General features: G+C 46.3%; 1 protein-coding gene across 5 annotated transcripts in view; it reads right to left on the bottom strand.

Annotated features, from left to right (window-relative positions):
* CARF (calcium responsive transcription factor) overlaps positions 1 to 20,543 on the bottom strand; it is a 435,125-nt gene that overhangs the window by 373,231 nt on the left and 41,351 nt on the right. For all 5 annotated transcript variants that reach the window (XM_029606288.1, XM_029606289.1, XM_029606290.1 and 2 more), the window contains 2 exons: positions 3,902 to 4,017; positions 2,693 to 2,917 (listed from right to left, as the gene is read on the bottom strand). In XM_029606288.1, coding sequence (XP_029462148.1) covers positions 2,693 to 2,917; positions 3,902 to 4,017 — 341 coding nt within the window. The remainder of the gene's footprint in view (positions 1 to 2,692; positions 2,918 to 3,901; positions 4,018 to 20,543) is intronic.

Here is a 20,543-nt window from a genome sequence, read left to right as displayed (position 1 = left end):
TCCTTTGTGAATGATTGCTTGGGCTGCTTCTTGATATTGCTGTGGTAACGAAGTTGAAAATTCTTGCATCTGTTTCCACAGATTCCTCTGATATTGAGTCATGTACAACTGATATGATGCAATTTTTGTGTTTAACATGGCTCCTTGATAAATTTTCCTATCCAGGGAATCCAAGAATCTATGATCCTTGCCTGGAGAGTGGAGGAATTCGGCCTTATCCGTTTTGATTTCTTTTGTGCGGATTCCACAACCACTGATTGGTGTGGAAGTTGTGCGTTTTGGTAGCCGGGAACAGACTGTACCAAATAAGTAGTGTCCACTCTTTTATTGATAGCAAGTACTGAGCATGGGTGCTCCTAGAGTCTATGCTGTAAGTCTAGGAGGACTTCATGGACAGGTTTAGCTAAGACTTGTTTTGGAGGATCCACGAATTGGAGGACCTCCAGTGTTTGCTGTCTAGCATCCTCCTCAGCTACCAGAGTAAAGGGTATGGTGTCCACCATATCCTGAACAAAGTTTGTAAAGGATAAATCCTCCGGTGGAGATTTCTTCCTTTCTTCTGGAGGGGAAGGATCAGACATAAATCCTTCAAAGGAAGTGTTTGTATGCCTGTCATCCTATGTATCATATGGATCGTCCTGATGTGGAGACATTGGAGAAGATCTTGGTGGACGAGGAAGTCCTGAAGGACCTGGCTGCGGATCATCTATAGGTATCCGTCCAGGAATTTCTTCTCGTGGCTTGGATGGAATAGCACCGACTATATCGTCAAATTTCTTCATGAGAAGCTGGTACAGCGTAAATTCAGGATGTTCTGAAGCCCCAGGTGACATCGGCATCGATGGCATCGGGTCAGGCATGGACGATGGAATCGGCGTCAGTATCGATGGTCGCCTCAGTATCGACTTAGGCTGTGGTGCCGACATTGGTGCTGGCACCGGCGGGATTGTTGGCATTGGTGCAGGCACCGGCACCGGTGCGGGATCCGGCATCGACATCTATTGATCCTTTAAGGCCTGGAGCACCGCTTGACGGATGAAATCAGACAATTCCTGCGTAACAGCTGGTGCAGGCAGAGCAGCTGTACGCGGTGGCGGTGACGATGGTCCTTCCACAGAGCCCTGTGGAGGTTCGACAACTGGTGCGTCACCATGGGATAAAGGCCTCGGCATCAGAGGTACAGGTGTTTCCTAGATCCTAGGCCATTTCGCGGTTGATTCCTCCGGGGAGAGAAGCGCCTCTGGTATCGATGGGTGTCTGTGCCGATGGCGGTGCTTCAAACGGTGTTCGGTCGCTGACTTCGTCGATGCTATCGATGATGTTGGCGATGGATGGTCCCCCGACCCTTCCGGATGACGTTTTTTCAAAATTATGCGTTTGTAGACTCCGGCTGGAGACGATTGAGTCGATGTGGAAGGAGATGGCAGAAGTTGTAAATGGAATAAATGCTCCATCTTTTCTTGACGGGCTTCTCTTCCCTTTGCGGTCATTTCTGCACATTTGGGACAGGTTGTTACGTCATGTTTTTCCCCTAAACAAAGCACACACTCAAGGTGTGGGGCTGTAATGGACATTGTCTGATTACAGATGGGACATTTTTTAAATCCCGTGGCCATTTTAATGTCGATAGCCGTCGATGAAATGAGAAGAAACATGAGAGGAAAAAAATGTACTCAAAAAGTAAAAAAGAGACCAAGATTTTCTCACCAGCCAGTGGAAACCTGAGAGACCCCGATGTGGGAGAAAATGAATGGTGTGAAATCTGATTTTTAGTCAGACAAAAAAACTGTGAGGAAACTCACAAAGGCTCCTGCTCCGCGATGCCTACAGCAGCGCGGAAAAACGAAGACTGAAGACAGACCCCTGTGGCAGAAAACATCATGGCATGCTGGGCATGCTCAGTGGCCTCACAGGGCCAGTCAAAAGTTTCTAGAAACTTTAACAGAAAGTTTTCCGCAATAGGGCTCCATCAATGATGTCACCCATATGTGAGGACTAGCATCCTAGGATAATGCTTTAATCATTAGACCATCTTTCTGTAATGGAATGAAAATGTTACTTTATTATATAAATGGTCTCAAAAATCTCAGATATTTTTTAAATAAAGCAATCCATTATAATTGAAATAGAACAGATTTCAATAAGGCACATATGGTAGTGTGGCCCTGATTAGCTAACAGAGTGTGGGCTAACCTCTAAAGATGCTAACAACCACTGTTGCTGCAGTTCTTCCATCTTTTATGCCATCGGTACCTGGGCCCTAGTAAGCCAAGATACAATAGATTAAAGTACTTCAGAGAATGCAAAATGTCTTATGAAATTTATACCCTATAACTCGTTACCTATATTCTTTATTGTGATTTAAGTGTTTATACTTCACTTTTTCAGGCACTTCAAAGTGGATTACCTATTAATGTGTATAGGAGTGTTCATGAATGTCAGTATTTATGATTAACATGAGTATGTATTAATAATGAAGTAACATTTCATTAAATTTCTAAAAATTTCTATATAAAACAAATGATCAAACTATATTTCTAAGTCCTTTCACATTGTTTTTTGAAAGAAGGCAATGATCACTCTTAACAATCAGAAAGATCAGAGATATCTGGCATCTGAAATGTAAATCTATCATTCACAATTTCAACGCATGTCAAGCATCCACTGGCAATATACTGACAGTTCCACTCACCATCTGTGTATTGGATCCTGCTAAGGACTGTAGCTCATATTGGATGGCTTGGCCATTCTGGTCTATCACGTGAAACTGCTCAGAAAGAGGCTGGGTCTGGGATAGGTGCACTGAGGCATTCTGGACTGGAGAGGAACCATCTGCTACATGCACTGTAATAGGCAAAACTGTAGAACATTCATTTTGCCCAAAGGATGGATCACTGGAACTCACGCAGGCCAGATGCTTTTAACAAGGAACACAAACAAAATCTATAATTTGTGGTGTGTCAAGAAAAACCTAGCAATCTGCTTGATCACTGGACAAGCAACCAAAGAAAATAATGGTTCTAAACTCTCCTGCGTTAACTAATACAGAACAGCACAGCAGGATATGACAAACATTAATGATAACTATCTTCTAATCATTGCTCTGAATCTGCTTATAAACACCTAGCACTAACCAACCTCCCCCTTTTCTACTTCATCTTACTTTGTTTGATGTGCACTGGTTTACCAATGGAGCAGTTTGATTGTTCCAGTGGGCAATTTTTTTTTTAAACTAATTTCATTTGCCTGATAGGATAAATAACTAGCACTAGGTTATAGGACCTGAGATTTTTACGATGCACCGAGTTATACGTCAATGCGAATTCAAAGGAAATGGAAAGCATTTAGAGTTAGTATAACATTAGAAGTAATTTATTAATGTAATAAGGATATTCATCATGATTGGGCGATAATGCATTAGAGAAATACACCAAGACAGATATAATTAATTCATCATATAATTATGTTAAAATGGATCCTTCACTTGAATTAAAATCTGACAAATCCTTTTTTCCCCCTCTGTGATACAGAGCAAAAACTGGAAAACTGACACTTGGGTTCTTTGAGTATCTAACATCATATAATCACTGGATAAGCAAAGCTGTGCTTGGGCTAATTTCTCTAATACAGTGGTGTTATAATTAATGATTTGGAAGTCATGATACTTTTTTTTTCCAGGTTGTTAAGGAGGGAATGCTTAGTTACCATATTTGCCATAATCTAAAAGTAATTTGGCTATTTCACTGGTAAACCATTTCTCTTTTACTGTAGGATAAACCACAGGGGGATAAAATTAATTAAAGGGTGTCCATAGTTAATTAGTATACTTTTACTAGAGATCACAGTGTCTTTGCTTAGGACTAAAAGAATACAATGGTTAATTTCCTGTCCTAATTCCCACCTGGAACACCTGAGCATCTGGCTCTTCTGTGTCACTGCAGTTGGTTGTCAGCAAGTCACTAGATCTCTCCATACTGATCTCATGGTCTGCTCCATTTTCTTCTATTTCACAACAGCCTGGAAGAGTTATATCACATTACAGTTAAAGTATCACCTCTACTGTGGGCAAACTACAGAGAAGTCAGAAGCTTTCCTTCTGAGACATTGCTGTTTTCCTAACTGGCCAAGCATTAAAGTGCACACTAATGACAAACACCACTGTGTAAATAGATAGAAGGACAGTATCTGCCCAGTTTCCTCCATGTTGCTATACTTATAGTCCCTACTTGATCTCCAACTTTTCTCTCTGTGCTCATCCCATCTTTTTTTAAATTTTGTTATTGTTTTTACCTCCACCACCTCTACTATGGGGGCTGTTCCAAGCATCCCTTTCTGTGAAAAAATATTTCCTTATGTTAGTCCCAAGTCTGTCCTCTGAGTCTGATACCATTATTTCTTGTTCAAGATCTTTCTTTCCACTGAAAAATGCTTGAATGCTTCCTTCTTCTGCATTCATACCTATGATGTATTAGAATGATCAGTGCCTATCAAAAGTCTATACCAACTTGAACATTTTTCACATTTGGTTGTATCAGTATGTCAGGGTTGCATGCATTTAAATGAAGAGTGGTTTTTTACACACTCATTAACACACCATACTCTACCACTTTCAAGTCAAAAAATGTTTTATTAGGAAACAAAGCATATATGTATCCAACAATTTATTGAATCCAACAACAGACTAAGTCTCCATATCCACTTCCCTCGAGTCAGTACTTGGTAAGAGCGCCTTTAGCAGCCATTCCAGCTATGAGTCTATTGGGATAGGCCTCCACCAATTTTGCACACCTAGATTTATGGGCTCTTCAGATTCTACAGAATTCTGTGGTGCAATTTATATTAGGGCAGGGTATAAGAAAACATATTACTTCTGTTTTACATGAATTGTACCAGTTACCAACTGAGGGCAAATCTAATATAAGATTGCTATGCTAGTTCATAAAATTTTCAGCGAGAGCTCATTTCCTTGGATGAACTCGATACTGCGAATACATAGTTCTACACATGCATTAGGACTGTGGCAGAAGGGCTTGTTGGATGTTCCTTCTATCCGTTATGTGCAGCCTTTTGGTGTATCTCAGCCAGACATTTTGGTGACTAGACCAACTCTGTGAAACTCTTAACCAGAACCCCTGTGTCTTGTTACCTGTACCAAAAACTTCAGGAAGTTGCTTAAGACATTTCTGTTCCAGCAGGCAGTCTCTTATTTATTTTACCTGATATTTATATTCCACTTTTCGGCACTTCAAAGCAGATTACATTCAGGTACTGTATGAATTTCCGTATCTCCAGAAGGCTTACAATCTAACCTCTAGATTTATCAAAATGCTATAATACAGAAATTACTTACCTGATAATTTTGTTTTCCTTAGTGTAGATAGATGGACTCAGGATCAATGGGTTATGTGCTCCCCTGCTAGCAGACGGAGACAGAGTTAGGTTTCAAAGCGGACGTCACGCTAGATATACCCCTGCAGTGACCTCAGCCATTCAGTATTCTCTTCAAAAAGCCATTGTGGACATATTGAAGAACTTAATTAGAATTTTGATTAAACTTGATTAAAAACTGGAGACAGCAACTGTACTCAACCAACATAAGTGCTGAAACCCAGCAATACTATAGATGCCCTGAACTAGGGAAAGGGCAATGGCTTACTCATATTCATATGGAATCAAGATTCGCCTCATGGGCAATTCCTTGGTGCCTCTCCTGGGCAGCCGTGGGCGGGATGCAGAGTCCATATGTCTACATTAAGGAAAATGAAATAATCAAGTAAGTAATTTCTCCATTTCCTAGTGTGTAGCCAAATAGATTCAGGACCAATGGGATGTACAAAAGCTACTCCCGAATGGAGTGGGAGGCTGCCCATGGTCTGGTTAGCATTGCCATCACAAAAGGCTGCATCCTCTCAGTCCTGGACATCCAGATGGTAGAACCTGGAACAGGTGTGTAAGGAGGATCACGTCACTGCTTGACAGATGTCGGCAGGAACAGTAGCTTAGCTTCCGCCCTGGATACTGCCTGGGCTCTGGTAGAATGAGCTTTGACCTAAAGGGGTAAAGGCTTCCCTGCCTCTATGTAAGCTCCCTTAATTACTTCCTTGATCCAGCGAGCTATGGTAGCTTGCGAAGCCGCTTCGCCCTGTTTCTTTCCCCCGGGAAAAATAAACAAGTGGTCTGTCTTGCACACCGGTTCTGAACATTCCAGATATTGTACTAAAAGTCTACCGACATTTAGATGGCAAAGAAGGCGGTAGTCTTCCATGTCTTTGCATCTATCCGGGGACGGTAAGGAGATGGATTGGTTCAGGTGAAGCTCCGAGACTACCTTTGGTAAGAAGGAGGGGATGACCTGTAGTTAAGAGATGCGACGAGCCGAGCATATCGCCACCAAGAATGCCATCTTTAGTGTTAATAGGCATAGAGACAGACTGTGCAGTGGTCTGAAGGATGGCCCTTCTAGGAAGTCCAATATTAGATTGAGTTTCCATAGGGGGTTCGGCCACTTTAAGGGTTGTTGGAGTTTTTTAACCCCTTTTAGGAAACGGGCTAAGTCCAGATGCACCAGCAAATGGTTTCCGTTTACCTCTGCTCTGAAGCAGGAGGGGGCTACCATCTAGACCTTCAGGGAGTTGAGGGAGTTGTTCAGGCCATCCTGTATAAATTTCAGAATCATGCTTTTTTTTCTTCCCAGAAATAAGGTAAATGACACCAATAATGTAGCTCAATCTATTACCATAGCATCTAAAGACATCTCTAGAATATCAGACAAATTCACAGATTGCTCAGTTAATTGTTGATCAGGTGAAGAATCTCGATATTGTTGGTCTTTAGGCAGATAATAAATTTTTGAAATTACTGGTATATTATCAGATGGAAAACCCAAAACCTTAGTTAAATAAGATTTGAACAAACCTATAGGAGGTACCAATTTAACACATGAGAAATTGAGAATACAAAGATTTAAACCTTTCAAAACATTTTCAATGTTCTCAAACTTCTTTGTATGAATTGATTCTGACTTTACTCCACAGTTGTTAGCTGAGTGTCTATTTGTTCTACTTTCTTATTCAAAGAATTAACAATCTCATGCATAGTTGGAATTCGTTGTTTAATGTCCAACGTAATGTTTGTTAATGTCGAAATAGCTGACTCTAAAGAGACCAAAGCAGTCCATAAAGAGTTGAGGGATGTTGAGAACTTTTGTGAACGGAGCAATGTGGCAATCACAGCCGCTGAATAACCACGCTTCATCAGGCGAGCCCTCTCCAGGGCCAGACCATAAGAGAGTAGAGTTGGATCTTTGTGAAGAATCGGGCCTTGTGGGAGAAGGTCCCTGTGTAGGGGGAGGTAAAGAGGACTCTCCACAAGAAGCCTCCGCATGTCTGCATACCACAGGCATCTGGGCCAATCCAGGGCCACCAGGACTAATCCTCAGTGGTGTTCAATCTTGCGGATGATCTTGCCCAGTAGAGGCCATGGAGGGAAGGTGTACAGTAAGTCCTCTTCTGGCCAGATCAGGACAAGGGTGTCGATCCCTCGGGAGCGCTGATCTTGTCTGCAACTGAAGAACCAGGGAACCTTCGCATTGTGAGATGTAGCCAGTAGGTCGATGGATGGGAGGCCCCAGTGATCTACTAGAAGCCTCTGGTTGACAGTATCCATTCCCCTGGATCCAGGCTTTCCCTGATGAGAAAGTCTGCTGTGACGTTGTCTTTTCCCGTGATGTGGGAGGCAGAGATCCCTTGTAGGTTTAACTCCGCTCATTCCATAAGGAGGTCTATTTCCAGAGACACTTGGTGGCTCTTGGTTCCTCCCTGGTGGTTGATGTAGGCAACTGTTCTTGCGTTGTCCGACATTACGCGGATTGCTTGCCCCTGGAACCTGTCGCTGAACTGCAGGCATGCTAATCTGACTGCTCACATTTCCAGGCGGTTTATGTTCCAGTTCACCTCTTCCTCGGTCCACTGTCCCTGGGCTGTCAGTTTCTGAGAGTGAGCACCCCACCCTCGGAGGCTCATGTCCGTTGTGAGGATGATGCAAGCTTGGTGGGGACAGGCTTATGCCCTTGTTTAGGTGAACTTCCTGAGGCCACCACTGGAGCCAAAGCATACTTCCAATCGGTAAGTGGAGGCGAATCAAGTAGTCTTGAGACAGTAGGGAGTGTTGCAGGGCCCACATGTGTGCCCTCGCCCTCAGTACTACTTCCAGGGTTGATGCCATGACACTGAGGACCTGGAGATAGCTCTACACCCTGGGGCGCTTCTGTTCATCAACCAATGTTCTTGGTCCATCAATTTCCTCCTCCTTGAGGGAGGGAGTAAGACCTTGCCCTGCTTGGGGTCGAATCGGACTGCAGGTACTCTAATGACTGGGAGGGCTTGAGGCTGGCTCTTGTCCATGTTCATTACCCAACCTAGTTCCTGTAAGAGGGACCTGACCCTGCTGGTCACCTGGAGGCTCTCTTCCAACGTTTTTGCCCGAATCAGCCAGTCATCCAAGTAAGGGTGCACCAGGATCCCTTCTTTCCTCAGTGCCGCTGCCACGACCACCATAATTTTGGAGAATGTTCTGGGGGCAGTTGCCAGGCTGAAGGGCAACACCCGGAACTGGTAATGTTGGCGCAGTGTAGAAAACGTTGGTGATCTTGACGGATTGGAATATGAAGTTAGGCCTCCGAGAGGTCCAGGGAGGTTAAGAACTCTCCCAGTTGCACTGCCATTATGATGGAGCGGAGAGTTTCCATGCGGAAATAAATTATCCGCAGATTAAGGTTGATGCTCTTGAGATCCCGGATGGGTTGGAATTAACCCTCTTTTCTTGGGCATGATGAAATAGATGGAATCACACCCCATATTTACTTGGGGTGTAGGTACCAGAGATATAGCCCTCAGACTGAGGAGCCTTATCAGTGTGGATTCCACTGCCAGTTTCTTGTGCTGGGAGTGGCAAGATGACATCATGAACCTGTCCCGAGGGATGCTGCGAAATTCCAGAGCATAATCTTCTTGTATGATGTCCAGTACCCATCTGTCCGACGTGATCTCGACCCACCGCTGATAGAAGAGGGAAAGTTGGCCCCCTATCTCCTCTTCCTGTGGATGGGTTGGCCCAACTTCATTGGGACGTTCAGGTCGAACCTGAGCCTGTTCCTCTTTTTGGTTGTCGGTTCCGAAAGGACCGAGACCTTCCTGAGGGTCAAGATGACTGAAATGACGAGTTTCTATAGCCAGAAGCGCTGGGAGCCCCTGGCCCGACCCCTCAAGGGTGAAGGGCGCTGTGACCTCTTTTTCTTATCTTCCGGTAGCCAGGGAACTGGAAATTCACCACACTTACTGGCTAGCTTCTCCAATTTGCTTCCAAATAGGAGGAATCCCTTAAAGGACATCTTTGTGAGGTTCGCCTTAGAGGTTGCATGAACTGATTAGTTTCGCAACCATAGCTGTCTTCTGGCCGCCACAACTGAGGCTACTCCTCTAACCGAGGTGCGTACTGGGTCCAAGCTTACATTCACCAGGTAGGCTACAGCAGGTTTGATCGCCCACGAGCGAGCCACAACAGGAAGAGATCTGCAGTGTCATTGCTGTCGTATCAAAGGCTTGCTTAAGGATGGATTCCAACCGCCTATCGGGAGCATCCTTCAAGGCCGCTCCTCCCTATACAGGGATAGTTGTTCGCTTCGAGACTGCACAGACCAGGGCAGCCACTTTCGTGAAACGCAGGCGTTCCTTGACCGCTGGGTCCAGAGGATACAAGGCCTCTAAGGCCCGACCTCCGTTAAAACTTGCCTCTGGGGCATCCCACTCCAAGTCAATCAACTCCTGGATGGCTTCCAGCATCGGGAAATAGCAAGAGGTTTCCGTAGAGATGCCTTGATGGGATTCTTCTTTGGCTCCGACATAGGGTCTGTGCCTGGAACTCCCAGAGTCTTCAGGGTCTGGGAGACTAGGGCCTGTAATTCATCTCTGCGGAAAAATGTAAGCAAGGTTTGGTATGGCTCCAGGTCTGGAGGCATGTCCCCATCCTCCAATAAATCCCTGTCGTCGTCTGTGGTGTCTGGGACCCTGACAGGGATACCCTTGGTGAGGTGAGGCATGCTGACAGGGCTGGGAGGGTGAGGCTTTCCCAGGTGGGGCAGGGGCTGACTGTACCTGAACAAAGGGTTGGAGGCCCTGAAAAAATTCCAACCAAGAGAAGGCCGCCAAGTTCATATTTGGCGCAACAGGAACTGGGGTAGGGGCCGCTGAACTGCCCTCTCCTGGGAAGGATGTAGCCCCGGAATTGCTCTAGTCCGGGGTGCTGCCAGATAAGGTCATGGATGACCCCGTCCTCTGACTGGGATGGGCCGAACTTAGAAAAGTTTTAAGAATCCAGCCCTCCTTGGACCTCCTCACAGTGCTGACACAGGCAGGATTCCATGTCAGATTGTGCAGCCCTAATATGGCAATCCACGCAAAGGGAGTGTCGTCTGAGCTTATTTGCTGCCGGGGCCATAACCTCTGTAAGCTTGGGCATTTAGCTGGTTAATGCCTCTCAGGCGTGCACAGACTCACCTCGGCACGCGTAGACCTAAGTGGACAGTTGTGCACTACGGTGTGTGCGCGCTTATGCGCGTATTTACGTGCATGTTAGGCACACAGAAGGCTGGCCTGCACCGTGCATACCGACTAAGGGGGAAAATGGCGCCGCACCAAATCGCACACAAGATGGCGCCACCATAGATCGCCACGTGGAGAGTCCATGAACCTGAAGCAGGGCCTAGCCCATCGGGAGGCTGCTCACACCACTCGGAAACCCCCTTCTCTTGCCCAAACGGGATCGGGAACAATGTTGGTACGGAGTGCCGAGCAAGGAGACCAGAGGAAAGACTTGTTGAAGCCCTTCCTCGTTTCTGGATCGGAGGAGTTCTTCTTTACTTACCTGGTCTCAGTGCTTACCAGCTAAGTATAGAGACAGTCTCTGGCTGTGAGGGGAGAGGGTTTAGGCCTTCACCGCCACGCTCGACTTCTGCACTCGCATTTCAGCTGCTTCAGCAGCAAAGTCCACGCCGAGAGCCGCTATCGGACCAAGGCACACCTCTGAGGGATCTCGGAAATCAGCTCAGGAATGCTCTACTGGGGGAGGGACCCTTAGGTATCACCACAGATGAGCGGGGCTCGATCTTCCTTTCAATTTGAAAGTAAAAATGTTCTCCTTTGGATTAGTCCTGCAATCCCACTAAACACCGCTGCTGGTGTGGGGATAGTGTCCACATCTGATAGGATATGGAGAGATACTGAATGGCTGAAGTCACTGCAGGGGTATATCTAGGGTGATGTCAGCTTTGAAACCTGACTCCGTCTCTATCTGCTAGCAGGGGCGCACATAACCCATTGGTCCTGAGTCCATTTGGCTATACACTAGGAAATTTCGCATGGATAACGCCTGTGATAAGAAAAAGGGGTGTGTCTGATAATTTTACAATTACATCACCATGTGTTATGTTAGCACTTCACAAGAGAGAGAGTCTCTTTATAATGCCTTCATAGCACTCAACTATTGATATCACTATAGGAGGGCCACTAATAACTCGAAGCCAGATTTTTGTGGCGGTTTAGGTGCCAGTTTTACATGTAGACTGAGACGTACGAACAGCACAGTACACCTCAATAGCAGCGGTCGGTCCCAGTGACAAAGTGAGGGCAAAGGGCCGTCGGCGCCATTTTGATTACCGGCAGCCGACGGCCCACGCCCAGGAGATCGTTCCCGGACCGCTCCTGGACCCCCGCTGGACCACCAGGGACGTTTGGCAGGTCTTGGGGGGGTCAGGAGGGTGGGGGGTTGCAGTAAATTAAGTCGGCAGGTCTTGGGGGGGTCAGGAGGGTGGGGGGTTGTGGTAAATTAAGTCGGCAGGTCTTGGGGGGGTCAGGAGGGTGGAGGTTGTTAATTTAAAGGGTTGGGATGGGGTTTTTTTTTTGGGGGGGGAGAACAAAATGGGGAGAAAAAAAAAAGCTATGCACTCCCCTAATTTGCTCCATAAGACGCCCAGACGCAGAGCCGGTTTAGCACAAATTTTTTTTTTTTTAATTTTCCCCCTCTGAATCCTAGGTGCATCTTATGGTCAGGTGCGTCTTATGGAGCGAAAAATACGGTAAATAGCCCTAACCTCTTTAGTCTTTCCTCATAGGGGAGCTGTTCTATCCCCTTTATCATTTTGGTCGCCCTTCTCTGTACCTTCTCATCACAACTATATCTTTATTGAGATGCGGTGACCAGAATAGTACACAGTATTCAAGGTGCGGTCTCACCATGGAGTGATACAAAGGCATTATGACATTTTCTGTTTTATTTACTATTCCCTTCCTAAGAATTCCTAACATTTTGTTTGCTTTTTTGACTGCCGCAGTCCACTGGGCCAACGATTTCAATGTATTATCCACCATGACGCTTAGATCTCTTTCCTGGGTGGTAGCGCCTATATCGTGTAACTATAGCATGGGTTATTTTTCCCTACATGCATCACCTTGCACTTATCCACATTAAATTTCATCTGCCATTTGGATGCCCAATTTTCCAGTCTCACAAGGTCCTCCTGCAATTTCTCACAATCCGCTTGTGATTTAACTACTCTGAACAATTTTGTATCATCTGCAAATTTGATTACCTCAGTCCTCGTATTCCTTTCCAGATAATTTATAAATCTAGTGAAAAGCACGGGTCTCAGTACAGATCCCTGAGGTACTCCACTGCCCACCCCCTCCACTGAGAAAATTGTCCATTTAATCCTACTCTCTGTTTCCTGTCTTTTAACCAGTTTGTATTGCACGAAAGGACATAGCCACCTATCCCTTGACTTTTTACTTTTCCTAGAAGCCTCTCATGAGGAACTTTGTCAAATGCCTTCTGAAAATCCAAATACACTACATCTACCAGTTAACCTCTATCTACATGTTTATTAAACCCTTCAAAAAAGTGAAGCAGATTTGTGAGGCAAGACTTGCCTTGGGTAAAACCATGCTGACTTTGTTCCATTAAACCATGCCTTTCTATATGTTCTGTGATTTTGATCTTTAGAACATTTTCCACTATTTTTCCTGGCATTGAAGTCAGGCTAACTGGTCTGTAGTTTCCCAGATCGCCCCTGGAGCCCTTTTTAACATTGGAGTTACATTAGCCACCCTCCAGTCTTCAGGTGCAATGGATGATTTTAATGATAGGTTACAAATTTTTACTAATAGTTCTGAAATTTCATTTTTTAGTTCCTTCAGAACCCTGGGGTGTATACCATCCAGTCCAGGTGATTTACTACTCTTCAGTTTGCCAATGTTTTAGCTTTTTTCCTGAACTTAAGATAGTATGGCTTGAGGTGCAGGGCTGGTGGTACTTTGTTCCAAATGTTTGTTGCATAACAGCTTAAAGTGTCGAGCCTTGTGCAGGACAATCTGGCAGTGGTCAGAGGAAGAGAAGAAAGGAGAGTAATTTCAGTAGACTGGAGTACACTTGAGGGTGTGTAAAGTTGAGAGGGGTATTCAGGGGTCTGTTTAGTCAAACATCTTAAAACAAAGCAGAGTTTTAAATGTTATCCTGCTTTCTACTGGGATCCAGTGAAATTGATGCAGAGAAGGCTTGATATGATCAGTTGTTTTTGTACATACCAAAATTCTTGTGGCAGTACCTTGTGTAGGAGCTGGAGGTGCTTTGAACTGTATTGTGAAATGCCATTGTATAGGGAATTACAGTAATCTATTTGGCTAGAGATTAACACAAATTACAGTAGCAAGATTGTCTTGATCAAGGAAATTATGTATTTGGCAGATCTGATGCAGATACATGGAGGAGGACCTTGCTACTTTTGAGATGTGGAGCTCCATTGGAGAAATGACTTACCTATTAATTTTGTTTTCCTTAGTGTAGACAGATGGACTCAGGACCAATGGGTTATGCACCCCTGCCAGGAGATGAAGTCAGATTTCAAAGCTGGCGTCACACCAGATCAGAGCTTTCCAAAAACTTTTCATGTTGGTGACACACTTTTTAGACAAACAATTTCGTGACACAGTAATTCAGTCTACTAGCAAACCAGAGGTTAAAGGTTAAACGAATGAAATGTATTTCGACAATTTATGTATGTTTCCTTAAATATATACATAATAAAATGTTTCACGACACAACCTATCTTGTGAAAACCTTTCATTTATATTAAAAATATATAATATTCCAAGATTAATGTTATTGTTATAATTTATGAGGAATAATAATAAAACAAAGTTATTGTGTTATTCAATTTACCTCTTTAATGAGATATATTAATTAATATCCCTACCTCACAAGGACAATTCATTAATGCTTTAAGCACATTGACTGGCATTTACGTTCTCTCTATTTAATCCCCAGCTTCTTTTCTATGCTCTAAGTTGTATCACTCCCTTGTTTTATTGTAACTGCATACCTTAACCTTCTCTTGTTTAATGTTTTATTATTATTATTACTACAACGATTATTATTATTATTAAGATAAATGTTTCTTACCTTTTTTTGTTACCTATCTACTTGTTAATTGTAAACCGACATGATGCGATATCTATTGCGAATGCCGGTATAGAAAAACTTAAAATAAATAAATAAATAAATAAATAAATATATGAGCTTGATGGGATGAACACAGCTTTTGAATATTTGGTGTTAATAAAAAAGTCCAAAGGGTCTTCTGTGTAATTTTAAAAAGCTGGCCAGTTTCACACTATAAAATTATTTGATAGCCTCATTCAACTAATTCTATATGGCTGTGAGAGTGAAGTCTGGAATTTATAGGAAGGGACAGAATGTCAATATAAATCCTGCACCTCCAGTTCTGTAACTCTGTGCATCCACTGAAATTCCCCCAAACAATCGAGCTTGGATGTTTCCCTTACAGCTCATCATACTAAAAGATATTTTCAAATTCTGGTGTCACCTCACAGTAACAGCAGCACAAACACCTTCCACTGCCAGGCACATTGTGAAATAACACAAAACCCTGCAAAAAAGACACTCAAAATCTATACTGCAATCCCATTGTAACATAACACTAATAACACCAAGGACTCAAACAACAATAACCCTATCTATGAAAAAGCAAGGGTAAATATTACACTGGGTCCTAGAATACCAATACACCACCACCTGAGGAAACAAAACAAACCAGATTGCTACAGATCACTATGCTAGCAGAATCTCTCATCATAGTCACACACACAGAGCAGAGACAGGCCCTCACCAAATACAGAATACAAAACAAAGGAGCACAAATTAGACAAAAACTGAAATGGAAACCCCAAGAAGCCAGACTCTGTGTATTAACAATGCAAAAACAGAACCACCATTCCTCATAAAACAAATAAAATCAAGAAACATAAAGCATCAGTTATAATAGTAAAACCATACTAATAAAAGAATATTTTAAAACTACTGATAAATAGAATTTCTATTAATTAAAATCATATACATTTTTTTTACAATTTCCCAAACACCAATAAAATATTTCAAAACAGCACATATATCAAATAACACCCAATAATTAAAACTAAAGGAAAATTAGGACTTACCTGATAATTTTCATTCCTGTAGTACCAAGGATCAGTCCAGACTGCTGGGTTATGCCTCCCGTCCAGCAGATGGAGTCAGAGAGAAACTGAAAAGGCACCACTGATATACCCTGGTGCGCCCCCTGCGATCCTCCAGTATAATCCATAACAAAGCATTATGAAATTAGAAAACAATGGCAAATTCTGTGACTAGCTCAATATAAAGATGAAACATATATGAACATGTGGAAAAAACGAGGAAACCATGAAAACAAGCAAGTGCCCGTAAAAAACGGAACCCGAAAAAACCCGAAAAAACAACAGTTGCGGGACTCTACACTCTTCACTGAAATGGGCGGGCGTCTGGACTGATCCTTGGTACTACAGGAATGAAAATTATCAGGTAAGTCCTAATTTTCCTTTCCCTGTACGTACCAGGATCAGTCCAGACTGCTGGGAAGTACCCAAGCTGCCCTAAACGGGGTGGGACCCTGACAGTCCCGCACGAAGCACACCACTGCCGAATGAGTCCACCGTCGGAGCGCGCACGTCCAAACGGTAATGTCTCGCAAAGGTGTGCAATGTCTTCCAAGTAGCCGCTCGGCAAATTTCCTGCGAGGAAATAAACCCACTCTCTGCCCACGACGCCGCCTGGGAGCGCAGAGAATGAGCCTTAAGACCCTCCGGAACGGCGCGACCTTGGGAAATGTAAGTAGACACAATCGCCTCTTTCAACCAGCGTGCGATCGTAGTTTTTGAAGCTTTATTTCCCTTCTTTGGACCACCCCACAAGACAAACAGATGATCAGACAACCGAAAGGGGTTGGTAACGTCCAGGTACCGCAAGAGCGTCCTTCGAACATCCAACTTGCGAAGTTCCGGTTGCCGCGACGCCTCATCCCCGTCCACCGCAAATGCCGGTAGGTCCACCGTCTGGTTGACGTGAAAGGCGGAAACTACCTTAGGCAAAAACGAAGGAACGGTACGTAGAGAAACCCCTGAATTAGAAATACGGAGAAAAGGTTCCCTACAAGACAACGCCTGAAGTTCCGAGATTCGGCGAGCTGAACAAATAGCGACGAGAAAAACAGTTTTGAGAGTGAGATCCTTGAGAGTAGACCTTCGTAGAGGCTCAAACGGAGAAGTACAAAGACCCCGGAGAACCAAATTTAAACTCCAAGAAGGACAGATAGGTCGCACCGGGGGTCGCAAATGTTTAACCCCCTTTAAAAATCGTGCAATGTCCGGATGCATGGCAATGGAAACTCCGTCAAGTTTACCGCGGTAACAGCCTAAGGCCGCTACCTGCACATGCAGAGAATTATAGGATAAACCCTTCTTTAGACCCTCTTGCAAAAGTCAGAATATGAGACACCGTAGCCTTCCGCGACGGCACTTCCAGACCCTGACACCAGGAGTCAAAAACCTTCCATACCCTGACATAAGCAACCGAGGTAGAGGGCTTACGAGCCTGCAGAAGAGTAGTAATGACCGACTCGGAATATCCTTTCCTTCTCAATTGCCGCCTCTCATAAGCCAAGCCGCTAGACAAAAGCGATCGGCCTGGTCGAAAAATACTGGACCCTGCCGAAGGAGTCGAGGCAGATGACCGAGCCGCAAGGGGCCGTCCACCACTAGATTGATGAGGTCGGCGAACCACGGCCTCCTCGGCCACTCCGGAGCTACGAGAATGACGGGTCCCGTGTGGGATTCTATGCGACGCAATATTTTCCCCACCAACGGCCACGGTGGAAACACATACAGAAGAACGTGCGCGGGCCAGGGAAGAGCTAGCGCGTCTACGCCCTCCGACCCGTGTTCCCTTCTGCGACTGAAGAAGCGAGCTGCCTTGGCATTCAAACGAGTTGCCATGAGATCCAACCGGGGAGTTCCCCACCGGCGACAGATGAGTCTGAGTGCCTCGGGAGATAGTTCCCACTCTCCCGGGTCTAGTCGTTGCCGGCTGAGATAGTCTGCTTGAACGTTGTCGACTCCTGCGATGTGGGACGCCGCAATCCGAGACAGGTGCTGCTCTGCCCACACCATCAACTGGCTGGCTTCGGTTGCTACCGGTAGACTCCGTGTACCGCCTTGCCGATTTATATACGCTACCGTGGTTGCGTTGTCGGACAGAACCCGAACTGCTCTGTCCCGAATCAACGGCAGAAAGTGCTGTAATGCTAGGCGAACCGCCCTTGTTTCCAAACGATTGATCGACCACTTGGTCTGAGGAGGCGTCCAACGTCCCTGAGCGGACTGAGACTGACAGACTGCTCCCCAGCCCGTCAGACTGGCATCGGTCGTGACAATGATCCATTGAGGCGGATCCAAATCGGTGCCTTGGAGCAAGTGGACCGGATCCAACCACCATTGTAGACTGGTCCTTGCTGGGGGTAAGAGTGGCAAAGGTATCTGAAACTCTTCCGATTTGGGGTCCCAACGAGACAGAAGCGCCCTCTGTAGCGGCCGCATATGCACAAATGACCACGGAACCAAATCCAGTGTGGATGCCATATATCCAAGAACCTGTAAGTAATCCCATACCACAGGCAGGGGAAGGGCGAGGAGACGGCGAACGTGCGCCATCAGACGCTCCATCCGTGCCTGTGGGAGAGAAACCTTTCCCACTTTTGTATCGAACGAGGCGCCCAGAAATTCCAAATTCTGGGAAGGGATCAGATGGCTCTTGGTGTAATTGACCACCCACCCCAAGGAGTGGAGCCGGTGAAGGACTGCCTGAATCGCATCTTCGCAGAGACGTCGCGATTTTGCTCGGATGAGCCAGTCGTCCAAATACGGGTGTACCAACACTCCGTCTCTCCGAAGACTCGCCGCCACCACCACCATTACCTTGGTGAACACCCTCGGAGCTGTCGCCAGACCGAACGGAAGAGCACAAAACTGGAAGTGAGATCCCAGGACCATAAAGCGCAGAAATCTTTGATGGAACTCTTGTATCCCTATGTGCAAGTAAGCCTCCGTGAGATCTAAGGAAGCCAAATACTCGCCTTTGTGTACCGCCGCTATGACCGAGCGCAGGGTCTCCATCCGAAACCGCGGTATGCGCAACGCCCTGTTGACTCACTTGAGATCCAGAATCGGCCGAAATGTGCCCTCCTTCTTGGGAACGATGAAATAGATGGAATAACGGCCCGTGCGTTGCTCGGCGGGCGGCACAGGCACTATTGCACCCAGCGCCTGCAATCGCTCCAGGGTCTGAGCAATTCGCTGTTGCTTTACCTGAGAACCGCTGGGAGAGATAAGAAACAAATCGCGCAGGGGCCTTGCAAAATCTAGGGCGTAGCCGTGAGATATAATGTCGAGGACCCATTGGTCTGAGGTAATTGTGGCCCATTCCTCCCGAAAGTAAGAGAGTCGTCCTCCTACCTCCGGGACGGAGGAATGGACCGGCGTCCCTTCATTGAGCCGCCTTAGAGGTGGCGAAGGTATGAGACGCCCCTGCACGTGCCGGCCTTCTACCACGAAAGGAAGGAGTCCATGACTGGGAACGCGGAGACGGCTGTCGGGTAGCAAAAGAGGACCCCCTTCCCGAGCGAAAACGGCGTTGCCCGCGAAACCGTCTGCGGAAGGTACCCGAAGGGCGAAAAAATCTAGGCTTGTCCTCTGGCAATTTAAACACTTTATTCTCCCCCAAAGATCGGATAAGGTCTTCTAACTCGGTGCCAAATAACAACTTGCTCCGAAAGGGAAAGGAACCGAGTTGGGCCTTGGAGGAAGAGTCCGCCGCAGCCAGAGTAACCTCCGTGCCGACACAGCCGAAGACATAGACCGGGCCGAAGTGCGGAGGAGGTCATAAAAGGCATCCGCGGCGTAAGCCACCGCGGATTCTATACGGTTTGCTTGCTCTGCTTCATCCGGAGGCAGATCTTGAGATGTCAACATCTGTTGTACCCAACGAAGGGTAGCCCTTTGTACCATGCAGCTGCAAACGGCCACCCTTACTCCCAAGGCCGAAACCTCAAAGATGCGCTTAAGCAACGTCTCCAGCTTCCGATCTTGAAGATCCTTAAGGGCCGTACCCCCTGTTACGGGAATGGTGGTATGTTTAGCCATGGCAGTGACCGCCGAATCCACCCTTGGCACCCTAAGGAGCTCCAAGGAATCCGCAGGGAGAGGGTAAAGCTTATCCATAGCGCGGCTGACCCTAAGAGTTGCCTCTGGATTATCCCATTCCCGGGATACAAGCTGAAACAGTTTATTATGAAAAGGAAAGGCATGCGCAGGCGTGCGGAGCCCGTCTAATTCAAAATCCCCTGGCTGGGAATTGGAGTCAACCTGGGGTACTGGAATCTTTAGTTCCCGAAAAAATGGGCAATCAAGGGATCCAGTTCTTCCTTATGAAATAAGCGGAGTATCTGAGGATCATCCCCCTCAACCGGGTCCGTACCCCCTACATCCATATCAGGATCCGGCGTGGACGGATCCTGTGAAAGGGGGGCCGGAGCTACATGCTGAGGAGGTTTTGGAGGGGGAGCCGAAGGAGCTGGAGCAGCCTGCTGCGGAGGTTGAGGAGGAGCCGGGGCTGCATCCCCCAAGCCAAAGAGACCAGTAGAAAGTCTCCCCCGTTTATCTGGGGCAGGAGTACCCTGCTCCCATTCCGCTTCGGCCTCCATATAAGCCTTGTGGAGCAAAAGTACAAATTGTGAGGAAAAGGGATGAGGCCTCTTCAAAAAACCTCCTTTTGCTTCCACAGGTGGCAAATTAACAGGCCCTGGTAACCCGCGGGGGCTAAGATCCGGTGGGGACAGGGGGGGGGGGGGAGTCATCCCCTTCTTCCGACGAAACCGCGCCGCGATCCGAGTCATTTAAAATGGCCGCCGAATTTTCTAAAATGGCCGCCGCCCCCGGTATCGGCAGCGCGGACTGCCGAGATTTGGCCGACGCTGGCCGTGCCCCACGTCGCGGGGAAGGGGAGCTCCCGGCCGCGGCTGACCCCCGCGAGGAACCCTCACCCCCGGGAAGGCACCGGGAGCAAAGGCC

This window comes from Rhinatrema bivittatum, chromosome 6, assembly GCF_901001135.1.
Source record: "Rhinatrema bivittatum chromosome 6, aRhiBiv1.1, whole genome shotgun sequence".
Lineage (NCBI taxonomy): Eukaryota > Metazoa > Chordata > Amphibia > Gymnophiona > Rhinatrematidae > Rhinatrema > Rhinatrema bivittatum.
This window is presented reverse-complemented; position numbering and strand designations above follow the sequence as displayed.